General features: G+C 39.0%; 1 protein-coding gene across 1 annotated transcript; it reads left to right on the top strand.

Annotated features, from left to right (window-relative positions):
• Nucleotides 1–1,480: 1,480 nt before the first annotated feature.
• FGF20 (fibroblast growth factor 20) lies at nt 1,481–10,489 on the top strand. The gene is made up of 3 exons (XM_077848414.1): nt 1,481–2,322; nt 7,891–7,994; nt 9,371–10,489. The coding sequence occupies exons 1-3, from the start codon at nt 2,037–2,039 to the stop codon at nt 9,614–9,616; spliced, it is 636 nt and encodes a 211-aa protein (XP_077704540.1). The 5' UTR covers nt 1,481–2,036; the 3' UTR covers nt 9,617–10,489.
• Nucleotides 10,490–12,574: the final 2,085 nt, after the last annotated feature.

Raw genomic sequence — 12,574 nt, forward strand, 5'->3', positions numbered from 1 at the left:
TTATTGTTTTTACCTGGTGTTTTTGTTTTATTTCATATCTATCAACAGTAAATCACTTGCTTTAAGGACTCTTTTATAACTTGGTTGCACAAGGGTAAGTACTTAGGGCTGTAGTGATGAAAAGGTGTAACTTTACCTGCTTTAAAGCACCTGCCAATTAATTAGCAAAACAAAACAAAACAGAAAACCCTTCAGAGCAAATAAAATAAAGCAGTCACATCCATTTGTGCTCCCAGGTTCAGGCTTCTACTGGACAGACCATGAAATGACTAAAAATAAACTTTAGTGATTCCCTAAAACTTTTTGCTCAGGGGAAGCATAAATCTGCCAAATGATTCTCAACTCCTCTGCCACTGAAAAATGTTAATGGGAAGATCTTGAATTAACTAGTGGTAAAAAACCAAAGTTTCAAGGTTTATAATGGGCAATATCCACCCCCTTCACTTCAACGACTTTTTATTTTACAAATGTGCCCGGACACTCATACATTTTTTTTTACCAGTAACTTTTCCTGTCTCAAAGACACATTCAAGAATCAGTGCCGTTTACTCATTTTTATAATTAAAATGTGAACAACAACAACAACAAACAAACCTTAAAGAAAATGCCTAACCTGAAAAGAACAGGGAAATGCTCTTAGATTGAATAAGGGCAGTAGAGGCCACTCACCATTTATGACACTATCACAGATATTCATTTTCTATTTGTGGCAAATATAAGAATATAAACCATCTGTTTTCAGCCTATTTGGGTTTACCCTTAATCCCTAGATTCATGATTATATTATGTTATTATACGATGTTCACGAAAAGTCCATGACCCCAGCACACAATTTAAAACTTCCATGTAGATATAAGGCGATCTTGGTTATATCATGTGCTATCCGAGTAAAGATAAACATTAAAGAGAACCTGGGAAGGTGGTGGTGGTGGGGGGGTGTATGTATTCCTAACCTAACCTTGATTATGTAAAGAAAATCCCCCATCTAAATGATAAAAGAAAAGAGTAATGCTTGTACATTTTATTAGTGTTTTAAAATTAGTGAGTTAAACTGTCAAAGCTTTGATTTTCCTTTCATGTGTGTCTGGGCAGGTCTAAGCCTCAGGTAACGCCCTTTTTCCTTCTCTCTCTCTCTTACTTTTCTTTGCACCTGTCCACTGCAGGCTCCCAGCAGCTCCCAAGGAGTCCAATTCTCCTCCTCTTCTCTCCCTTTCCTCCTCCTACCCATTCCCTCCTCCACCCCCTCCTCCCGCCTTCTCAGCTGCCCCACGCCGCCCCCCCGCCCCCTTCTTCTCTATACCTGCCAAGCTGGGCTCCTTTTTTAGCAACGATCCATCACTGCAAAGGAGCCCAACATCAAAGGCGGTTGCACAGCAGAAGCTGAACAGCATCTCGGTCGTTCCAAAGACGACCCCAAAGAGGGGCCTTAGCTGCGCCTCCCCGAAGTTGCTGACTAGCTCTGGCCGGAGTGTGGGAATGATTTTTGCGACAGCATGGATAGAGGACCGTCAAGGGCCCCTTTTGGTCACTTCCGAAGAGCAAAAACGTGTTGAGAGGAGGCTGGTTTAAGATTTCAAACAGAACCTCCCCAGTGCGCATGAAAGGACTTGATTAGCATATGTCAAGAGGACCCGCATATATACTCGGTGTGTATGTACACAGGACTCTGATCTGATCAGTTTGCGGAGTTGGAGCCTCAGCCCCCAGCCCCAGCCCCAGCCCCAGCCCCAGCCCCAGCCCCAGCCGGGTATTGGCAACGGCGGCGGCAGCGGCAGCGGCAGCGCATAGATGTTCCTGCAAAGCCAGCAGCCGGCTCCCACCTGCCCAAGGAGAGAAGATCGCTCCAAGGGAGTGAAAACTCCCCTGCCATCCCAGTGCAAAGTCCACTCAGCGACCTCACCGGACTAACCGGGTCTTTCTGCGCTTGTTTTTGCTATATATATCTTTTTTCTCCCTCCACTTCCCCATCCCCGCTACACTTTTTTCCTGGGGTCTTTTGTGCTCCCGGATCCTCCGCCTCTCCCTCGGGCCCCTCCATGGCTCCCTTAGCCGAGGTCGGGGGCTTCCTCGGCGGCCTGGAGGGCTTGGGCCAGCAGGTGGGCTCGCACTTCCTGCTGCCTCCTGCCGGGGAGCGGCCGCCGCTGCTGGGCGAGCGCCGGGGCGCGGGGGAGCGGGGCGCCCGCGGCGGGCCCGGGGCTGCGGAGCTGGCGCACCTGCACGGCATCCTGCGCCGCCGGCAGCTCTACTGCCGCACGGGCTTCCACCTGCAGATCCTGCCCGACGGCAGCGTGCAGGGCACCCGGCAGGACCACAGCCTCTTCGGTACGTACGCGCACCCGGAGCCCCGGCTCCTCCTCTCCCCCGGTGCTGAGCGCGTCCCCGGGACCCGTGCGGTGCACGGTGCGGGCTGGGAGCGAGGGCGGCGGGCGCGGGGACCGGGAGGACCCGGCCTGCCCTCCTGCCGCCGCGCCCTCCTGCAGGCCTGCAGTCCGGACGCTGGGGGCGGGAGGAGAAGGGCTGGTGCTCCGCACGCACCTGGCGGCCCTGCCCTTTTCTGCAGCCCGGGACCAGACCTGGACTCGGAATCACATCTTGCTTGCACTTCTTACCTCGCAGGCAGTTTTTGCTTTGCTTTTTTTTAGATCCCTGTGTTATTTTCTCCTGCTTCCTCTCACAGTTTCTCCAGTACCATTTACCTAACAAGAATTAATAATATCGGACGTCTTCCGTTTCTTTAAAAACATGCCTCACAGTCACGCACTTAATAATGCATCCATGGCTTCTGTTCGGACGGTCGCTCTCCCACAGGATGGGAGCATTTACGTAAAGATTTAGCACCCTAAGAGGTAACAGATTAACTTTCAGTGAGCACCGTCGCTACTCTAAGGCTCACCTGGCTGCAATTCTTTGAGCTCTTTAATTTCTATTTGGGTGAGAAAAGGAAGGAAAAAAAAAAAAAAAAAAAAAAAGCCTTCCAAGCTACTGAGCATGCCCAGTCGTTCAGCCAGGCTCCTCTTTAGAAATTGTGAAATCCGAAAGCAAAGATCTTGGTATTGACCGTGTGTAAGAGGAAATGGGGAAGCGAAAGAGGATATGGGTGGGAACACAGAGGGACGTGTTTCCGAATACCTCCAGCAATGCCTGGGAGCAGAAGGAGTTAAAAGAAAGAAACAAGCGAGTGATCCTGTGACACCAGATTGGGAAATCATATGGTTTCTACTGTGAATTACTCTCTACTAGCAAGTGCCTTCAACAGCCTGAGCCTTCATTTTCTCTACAAATGATGAGGTTAAATTAGGTGATGATTTAAGGATGCTTTCAGGTTCTAACATCTCAGGATCTTTTCGCCTTCGCAGGAGTTTTCATTATATTAGAGTTAACCCGGTAGGATTCTCAAAGGATTTTTGATCATCAAACTTGGGACGTCACTGGAGAGATTTATTGTATTTTTTTTTTTTTTTAAGATAGAGCATTTACTCCTCGACAGCAATGTGAAAGGGCCCAACATCTGTCTTCCTTTCTCTTCCTTAGCACTGAGGGATTGAGAATCTCATTTCGGAATGGCCCTCTTTTATCTTGTCCTCTTCCCCTTGTTCTTAGACTCATTCCTTTTTTGAGTTGCAGTACTCATTAAAACTTTGGAGAAGTGTAAATCTCGGTTTGAGGGGCATTTGTAACTCTAGATGTAGAAATGAGCATGTGGTGGTCATTTGGTAGCACTTAAAGGCTTAGAAAATTAACTTTTTAAAACCCATATGTTTGCAGCTTTCCCTGATCTCTTTCAAATTCCCATTGACTATGAGTCAAGAGTGTCATGACCTAGTGGCCAACCTTGGGGTCACTTTTAGAAAGTGGTTTCTAAATGGAGGAGGCTGAGATTCTGATTCTAAAGAACTTTGCTGACACCAGGTGGCTCAGTTTTCTTGCTTTTAAGAATTACTGCCCTCCATTCATTTTAGAAAAAAATCCTCCAGCTACTAGAAAGATTTAGAAAGGGACACAAATGTGGTAAAATTTATAAGTACAGCAGGTAGACCTTAAGTGGAGGTAATCCTCAGACCCCCTTCCCTACCCCCGCCCCTTGTGATACATAGTATAGCCTTAGACACCTTTAAGACACTTGTGACTCAACTGTAATTCCCCAATGACAAGAGTGGTTTCTTTCACATTGTCTCTCTCTCTCTCTCTTTTTTAAAAAAAGATTTTATTTATTTATTCATGAGAGACACAGAAGAGAGACGCAGAGATGTAGGCAGAGGGAGAAGCAGGCTCTAGGCAGGAAGCCTGATGTGGGACTCGATCCTGAGACTGCAGGATCACACCCTGAGCCAAAGGCAGGTGCTCAACCGCTGAGCCACCCAGGTGTCCCACACATTGTATCTCTTTTATAAGACTATAGGAAGAGATATAAATCTATGGGAAGAGACTATAAATATTGGAGACTTGATAACATTCATTAAACTGGTATTTAAATCATTTCCTTAAGAAATGAATGTTGTATATCAGAATTACTATCTTGCTAGAACATTTTCTTGCTAGAATTTTGCATAATTATTTAATAATTGCAAAAATATGACTTAAATCAATTTTGTGATGGCTTAAGTCACTCTATAGCAGAAGGCTACATATTAAGACAAAATATTTACTGTTACACAAAGGGAAAAGAACCCAGATTAGTTCTGATAGCCTAAAAGAGGTTTTCTCTACCATGCATTACAGTGCATCCTAGTGGCCTTGGAAAGCTAAGACATTGTAATTTACTAGAAGGAAATATAGGTGAGAAGAAAGTTTATGTTTAGCATGTATGACATCTTATGCTTCTCTCTGTACTTGCCTTCTTTTCCTAGTGCTTGAAATATTAATTATAAAATTATTTTGCTATTTTCTTTTCAACTCATTTATGTCATCAAAGTGAGAATTTTGAAAAAGCTTAAGAATGGCTATTTGTGATGTTAAAGTAAGTAATATGTTTGATAGTTTATACTAACTTGCCCATGAATGATTAAATGAAAAATTCAGAACCCTGTATTTAAAATTTGAAAACCACATCAATAGAAGCTAAACAAAAAGGTCCCCGTGAGGTTAAAATAATTTCCTATCTGATTTCACTCTACATTTATAATAGTTTTTCTGCACAGTAGTACAGTAGGAAGATTTTGCCTGATATATAAACATGGAATCATTACTTAAAAAAAAAAAAAAGTTTAACCCGAGATCAAACATATTCTTTTAAAGGCTTTTCCTTTATTCTCTCCTATTCTCCATAGATTTGTCTGATGTGGTTGCATTGTGGGTTGACTCACCTGTTTATTATGATTCTTAAAAAGGCTGGCTTTGAAAATGATACCAGAAAGACAAAGTACCCCCAAGTCTTTTTATGGGACACTGGGCATTAGAAAATCTATCTAAAATCTGTGATTACCTCTTAAGGAAAGTTTTTCATGTCTACTCTTTGTTAAGGAATTAGCTTAGTTGCCACCTCATATTATAAATAAGAAAGACTTGTCAAATCTCATTTAAGAATCAAGTGATTACAAATTACTATGCGGTATACTATTTCCTTGAGGAGAAAAAGGATCAGAATTTAAAAGTGTGGCTAAAATCTCTAAGGAACACAAAAAACACATCACCTTTTTCCCATCAATCTCTGTGAACCATTGCAAAATTATTAATACCCGGTATGGATGAAGTTTTAGATGTTGCTCACTTAATATAGTTGAAACTATTGAATACAGTTATTCTAAAAATATATGTAATTTCTTATCTTTCTGCAACTACATTTTTTACAAGATAAAAGCATTACCTTAAAATCAGAAGTAAGATATAGGTGGTTTACCATTTAGTTTTACAAGGAAAAATGGATACTTTATAAGACCTGTTATATAATTGGTTCATATGGAAATGAAACATATTTTATTATACTTGAAAATTGGTTCTATTACACATCCTAATAGTCAGTTTGTTCATTGAAAGACAAGAGCATCAATGTAAATCAGATACTTACAGAGAATTAAGTTATATGTGAGCCATAGTACACTTTTCCATTTGAATTCAACATTCAATACAAATTCAAGTAATTATACATTTGTAACTGTATCCTGGATGAAATCCTATTAATATATCTTCTTCTCCTGATCATGTTTTGGATCTATATTTTTGTTTCTAACAGGAATCACTCACTAATGAGCTTGGTAGTACGTTTAATTTTCATTTACTCCCCACTTCTATGTTCGTTATTTCAGTGGCTGTCTTATGGAGCCTGTGTCTTCCTGCTATATCTTATCTTCCCTCTACCTTTGGCTCTCCATTAAGGCACTGACTCTTTCCAGCCACTTATAGGCTATTTGGTAGCGTATTCTTGCTATAAGATCCTTGATAGCTCTAGTGTTCTATGTGATCTACTAATGGTTTGAAAGAGCTCATTTGAGCCCTTGGGAATCTATGTTTAGAGCTTAAGAATCTATGTTTCTGCCAAAGAATGAATTACGCTCTGGACAGAATAGAATGCTCTGTATAAGGGTTAGCTAGATTTTGTGCTTTCTCTTGGCCTTGGGAATACCACATGTCCAAACAGAAGCTTGTACAGTAAATCAAGATATGACTTAAGAGCAAGAATCAGGATAAATGGTGCACATTTATACTGTTTGTAGAGCTTAAGAAGGAGTAAAAGGTGAAGGTAGAAAGCTATTGAGGAAGGCAGTTTCAAGCATCGAAAGCAGGTTTATATATTTTCCAGCAAAAAGTCTGAAGAATAGGACAAAGAAATTAGTCCAAAGGTTAGTATGTGTGGAGAAAAAGGGTGATGCAAAGGGAAGCATTACTTTTTTTACTATGATGTTTAGTGTATTATGTGGAGAATGTATGATACTAGTTTATCTATTGATAAATGAAAATAATGTTAGGAAGTTATTGATAGCAAAATCTACTTGCATGCTAAAATCTCGGTATTTGGCTATCACATTTAATGAATTATAAAGTCCTTTTACTTCTTTGAACTATTAAATTTATTTTTAAGAACCATGTGAGAGGAAACAGCATACTGTGTAATCTATAAAGTTTTGAAACCAATGTATTGTCCTGAAGTAGAAACACTGGATTATAGGGCTCAGAAGATGTGAGTTCAAGTATCCATTCTACTAATTCCAAATATCATATTCTTAGGCAAGTTGGTAAATCTTTTTGAGTCTTGGTGTCTTTAGGTGTAAAAATGGGGAGAATATTATCTTCCATTCCTATCTTGGGAATTGTTTTTTGGGGACCAGATAAAAAATGTAAGTAGATGCCCTTTATAAACTATAAAACACTAATATATAAGGTATACTGGCTGCTACTAGGAAAAGATTGACTTGATTCATAGTTAGCAAAACCAAAACAAAACAATCGATAGAACATATATAACTAATGGAATCACAGAGAACTAAGAACATCTCTGTTATGTACTGATTTATGATAATAATAGCTTCCATCTGTTGAATGCATAAATGTGTCAGTCCTTACTGCTGTCTTAGAAAGAGGCATTTCACTCATTTTGTACATGAGGAGATGGAACCCCAAAGAAGATAAATGACTTGTGTAGACAGAATGGCCAGTAAGGACTATCAAATTTTAAGTTACTGTAAATTTTACAGTAAGTTATGCAAGTCAGTCTGGTTCATGGTTTTATATCTTTACATTACGCCATGATGGACAACTTTACTTTTTATTTTTTTTCCATCTGTAAAATGGGAAGATCATCATAACTAATATGATTGTATAGTACTTTTCAGCTTATAAAGGACTTCTACCTACATTATTATACTTAGCAATATTGGTCTACTATTTGAAGGATTTTCAGTAGTCATATGTTCATTAATATGTCATTATTTGTCATTACTTTGTTTATAAATGTAGGTATCCTGGAATTCATCAGTGTGGCAGTGGGACTGGTCAGTATTAGAGGTGTGGACAGTGGTCTTTACCTTGGAATGAATGACAAAGGAGAACTCTATGGCTCAGTACGTATTTTAAAAACATTATTGTAATTCTTGAAGATATGACTCTATTGGCAGTAAAAAAAAACATAATAATGCATGTCAGAAGAAATACGAAAAATATACATATGTAGAAATTAAATATCTATATCCTGATTAATTTCCATGTGTCTGGGCAGTAGTGTAGTCAGTCAATTTCAGTTTTTGGTGTTTTGTTTTTGGTTTTTTTGTTTTGTTTTGTTTTTGTTTTTGTTTTTTTAGAGAGAGAACAAACACAATAGCAAGTGGGGTAGGGGTAGGTAGGGCCAGAGGGAGAGTGAGAGAGAGAATCTTAAGCAGGCTCCATACCCAGTGTGACCCTGAGATCTTATGACCCTGAGATCATGATCTGAGCTGAAATCAGAAGTTGGGCGTTTAAGTGACTGAGCCACCCAGACACCCTCAATTTCAGTTCTTAAGCCCCAAACACTTACTGCTTTTAGCTTGCTAGTTCCACCTGCCCATTATCCTGGGTCTTTCTACTCCCCTCTATATTTTGATCATTTCCTACCAAAGACAGAGAAAAATGATATTTTCTTCTTGCCATGTTAAGTTCTTTTCTCCTTTAATCATTTATTTAATGAAATTTTCTCTACCCAAGATCATCTTCCATAGCTTCCATAGCTATGTGGCTGGCCTTCATAAATAGGAAATGAATGAATGAAGTTTTAAGTAATTGTAAGCAACAACAGAAAATGGCAGCCATGCTAGTTTGATCATATCTTGATAATTATAGGAACCATGGTTCAAAAAAGCAACTGTGATCCATCCCTTAGGATAATATACAGTTCATCTTAAAGAGGCAAGAAATCACTGGGCCTTTACTACATTTACCTAATAGTAATCTCTAGATAAAAGTTAATAATAGGTAAAGTATCATCAAACAATTAATAAATACATGTAGGGAAGATATATGATTTGGAATGATGGTTTTGAATTAGGAATTTAGATGTTAAGATCTTGAAGTATTTACAAATGATAGTAGAAACTTGCTATGTAGAACTTGGGCATCTAACAACAGAACATGATTAACTATAGGCCTGTTATGTGGGGGTGGTAGTAGGAGGGAGATATATAATGAAGCATGGGAAAGTTCTGCATATTTATTAAGTATTTGAAAATGAAATTGAGAATTGATCTTTAAGTTCTTCCAACCAAACCACTAGGAAGTTTAGCTGCCTGGGAGAAAGAATTCCAGATAACATAAGAACTAAAACAAAATAAAGCAAAAATAATTCATCCTTTTCCCTTCTTTGACAAGGATATTATTATAAGCAAAGCAATAAAAATATAAAGATGAAACTTTTCTAAGGAAATTCTCACTAAGGTATTTTTTTAATGGTTGTTACATTTTTTTATAGGAGAAATTGACTTCTGAATGCATCTTCAGGGAGCAATTTGAAGAGAACTGGTATAATACATATTCATCCAACATATATAAACACGGAGACACTGGCCGTAGGTATTTTGTGGCTCTTAACAAAGATGGAACTCCAAGAGATGGTGCCAGGTCTAAAAGACATCAGAAATTTACACATTTCCTGCCTAGACCAGTGGATCCAGAGAGAGTTCCTGAATTGTACAAGGATATACTGATGTACAGTTGAAGCATGATAGTGTCTTCACTGAACAGCCAAAATATGACCATTCTTTCTTGTCAGAGTTCACATCATAGAATAATAACCCAGGCTCAGAATGTTATGGGGTTTTCTCCTGGGAGACTGAATTTGGAAAGAATACTGAGAACAAACAAAAAAAAAAACTTATTTTGACTTGAAGTAGACCAAGACCTCTCTTTATAAGTGGATTAAGTTCCCTTAGGTACACTGGCTCAGTACTTACTGGTAGCTGAAAATCTATTGAACTGTGGATAATGGGAACCCCACCTGGTTTGCTGCTGGTACCTCACCTTTCTGGATTATGTTTACTTTAAAAGTTATGGTAAAAATAGAAACTTCATGTTGAAGAACTAAATTGACACAGTCGGCCAAGATTATTGCTATATAAATTCTGAGGACCTTGCAGGGTTTTGCAGGTTATGGAGTTATATGTGAAAAACCTGGATGAAATGTGGACTTTGGAACATGCCTCTACCAAGATGGAACATTTTTTTTAAAAGGATGGACCTATTTATACATTTTCAATTTGCAAATATTTATTATATATATTTATTTATTAAAGAGTTTATTTTTTACTGGTATATGAAGATAATACAAAGAAAAAAAACAACAAAAATTCTTTTATTGTGCCATTACTTTGTTGTGATGTCCTGAGCTGTAGAGAAGACATCACTTTTGCAACATAGTAAACGTAGAATAAATCTTGAATTTCTTTTAAAAAATATAGCATAGATTATATATATTTTTTGCAGTCAATTGCCTTCTAAGTGTAATATTGGTTCCTTTGGCTTAGAAAAATGCTTTATCAAACTGTATTGAATTCAACACACATTCAAAAGGGAATTAAACATTTTTATTTTGTGTTTTGGTTTCATTCCTTTTTAGGTGAAAGTTGTTCTACTTATATATTTTTAAATGACAAAATTGAGAATATTTTGATATTTAGAGAACTTCTAATGTTGAAAATTATGAAATAGTATAGGCAATTTATGCTCACTTATTTTCTTATTCAGTGTGGCAAAGTCCAATTCCTTCCCCTCCAGTATGATCATGGAAAGAATTAGTTTGTGTGGCACCGGCATTAATACTGGTTTCTGAGTCTGGTACCTTTTTTATTATATCTCCTGTTTAGTCATTTATTCAGGGAATAGTCATTAAAGCCTACTACACAGAAGAAATATTAGGCACTAAGGAAGATGGTGGTCAAGACAGAAGTGAACCCTTCATGGAACTTAATGTGTTGTAGGAGAAACAAATGGGAAACAAGTAAGCTAACAAATAAATACCATAATTGTACATTGTGATGTGCTCTTTGGAGGAAATAAGGCTCTGTCTGACACAGAAAAGAAAGAACACATTTAGGTAGGATGAGTCAGAGAGGGCTTCTCTAAGGAGCTGACACTTTTGTTGGCCGTGAAAAATAAGAAGGAGCTGGCCAGATTAAGAGGAGGCTAAGATCCTGGTAGGAAGAGGAAACAAGGAGCCCAAAGTCCCGATGGGGGTGAGAAAGAGCTTTGTGGCTGGAGTTTAGTGAGCAACTGGGACAGGGGCACAAATAAGTTTAGAAAGCTTTGCACAGACACCTGGGTGGTTCAATCGTTAAGTGTCTGCCTTCAGCTCAGGTCATGATCCCAAGGCCCTGGGATGGAGCCCCACATCAGGGTCCCTGCTCTGCTGGGAGCCTGCCTCTCTCTCTCTCTCAAATAAATAAAATCTTAAAAAGAAAAAGAAAGCTTTGCACATACAACTCTGGTGGGTTCTTAAAGGTCTTTCTTAAGGTTTGGTTTTCTTCTTCCCAATAGTTGTCAATGTCACGACCCCCTAGATGAAGAATTGAAACTTAGGATGTGCTAATGATAATGGTAGCAGCCCCTGCCAGCAATCCCCAACCTGCAAGGCTTGGGAAAACACAGATTGCTGGGTCCCAGCCCCAGAGTGTCTGATGTGCAGATTTGGGGTAGGGTCTGAAAGTTTGAATTTTTAACAGATTTGGTCTGGAGATTATACTTTGAGAGCCACTAGTCTAGAGCAATGCTTCTCAAACTTTAATGTACATACCGTATCACCTAGGGAGCTTGTTAAAGGATGGGTTTGTTAGATTATAGGTCTGGGGTGGGGGTGGGTCTGAGATTTTGCATTTCTAACATTGTCCCAGGTGATGCTTGATGCTGCTAGACCACAGATTGTACTTTGAAGGGCAAGACCTACTAATGCTTTAATGCTGTTTGGAGTTATACATGTTCATTACTAAATTTCATCTAGCATGACTTTAAATGAATAGAAATGTGTGGGGTGAGGATAGGGTATTCAAAATACAACTTTAATAAAGCTACATGGAAATGTGTGTGTGCAGTGGGGGGGGAGAGTTGTGTGTGTACTTGATGGTGTACTTGATTGTGAGAGACAGAGATAGGGAAATGTTTTGGCTCAAAACCTCTTGGTTTTATAAATGTAAAAATAAAAAATGTTTTTGTGGTAATACTTTAATAATGTTCGAAATAAAATAGGTCTTATTTTTACTTTTATTTATAAATAAAAGTAAAAAAAACCTAGTTTGGTTCAATGTTTGATACATTTATTATTTATTTGTTTATTTAATTTTAAAATTTTATTTCAATTTGCCAACATACAGTATATTGCCCAGGGCTCATCACATCATGTGTCCTCAATGCCCATTGCTCAGTTACCCCCTCCCCCTCCCCACCTCCCCATCAGCAACCCTCAGTTTGTTTTCCAGAGTTAAGAGTCTCTCAGGATTTGTCTTCTTCTCTGATTTTTTTCCCATTCAGCTGCCCCTCCTTCCCTTTATGGTCCCTTGCACTATTTCTTATATTCCACATATGAGTGATACCTATATATAAAGTATCCATCCCCAAACAAGCTTATGCAGCATTTCAAGTCTTTTCCAAAATGATGCTGGTGTCTACACTTCATAATTATGAAGGA

Source organism: Canis aureus, chromosome 15 (genome assembly GCF_053574225.1).
Source record: "Canis aureus isolate CA01 chromosome 15, VMU_Caureus_v.1.0, whole genome shotgun sequence".
Classification (NCBI taxonomy): domain Eukaryota; kingdom Metazoa; phylum Chordata; class Mammalia; order Carnivora; family Canidae; genus Canis; species Canis aureus.

Coding starts and splice junctions, on each gene's coding strand:
- FGF20 (XM_077848414.1), top strand. CDS start 2,037: ATGGCTCCCTTAGCCGAGGTCGGGGGCTTCCTCGGCGGCCTGGAGGGC. Junction 2,323..7,890: donor GCAGGACCACAGCCTCTTCG/GTACGTACGCGC, acceptor TTATAAATGTAG/GTATCCTGGAATTCATCAGT. Junction 7,995..9,370: donor AAGGAGAACTCTATGGCTCA/GTACGTATTTTA, acceptor ATTTTTTTATAG/GAGAAATTGACTTCTGAATG.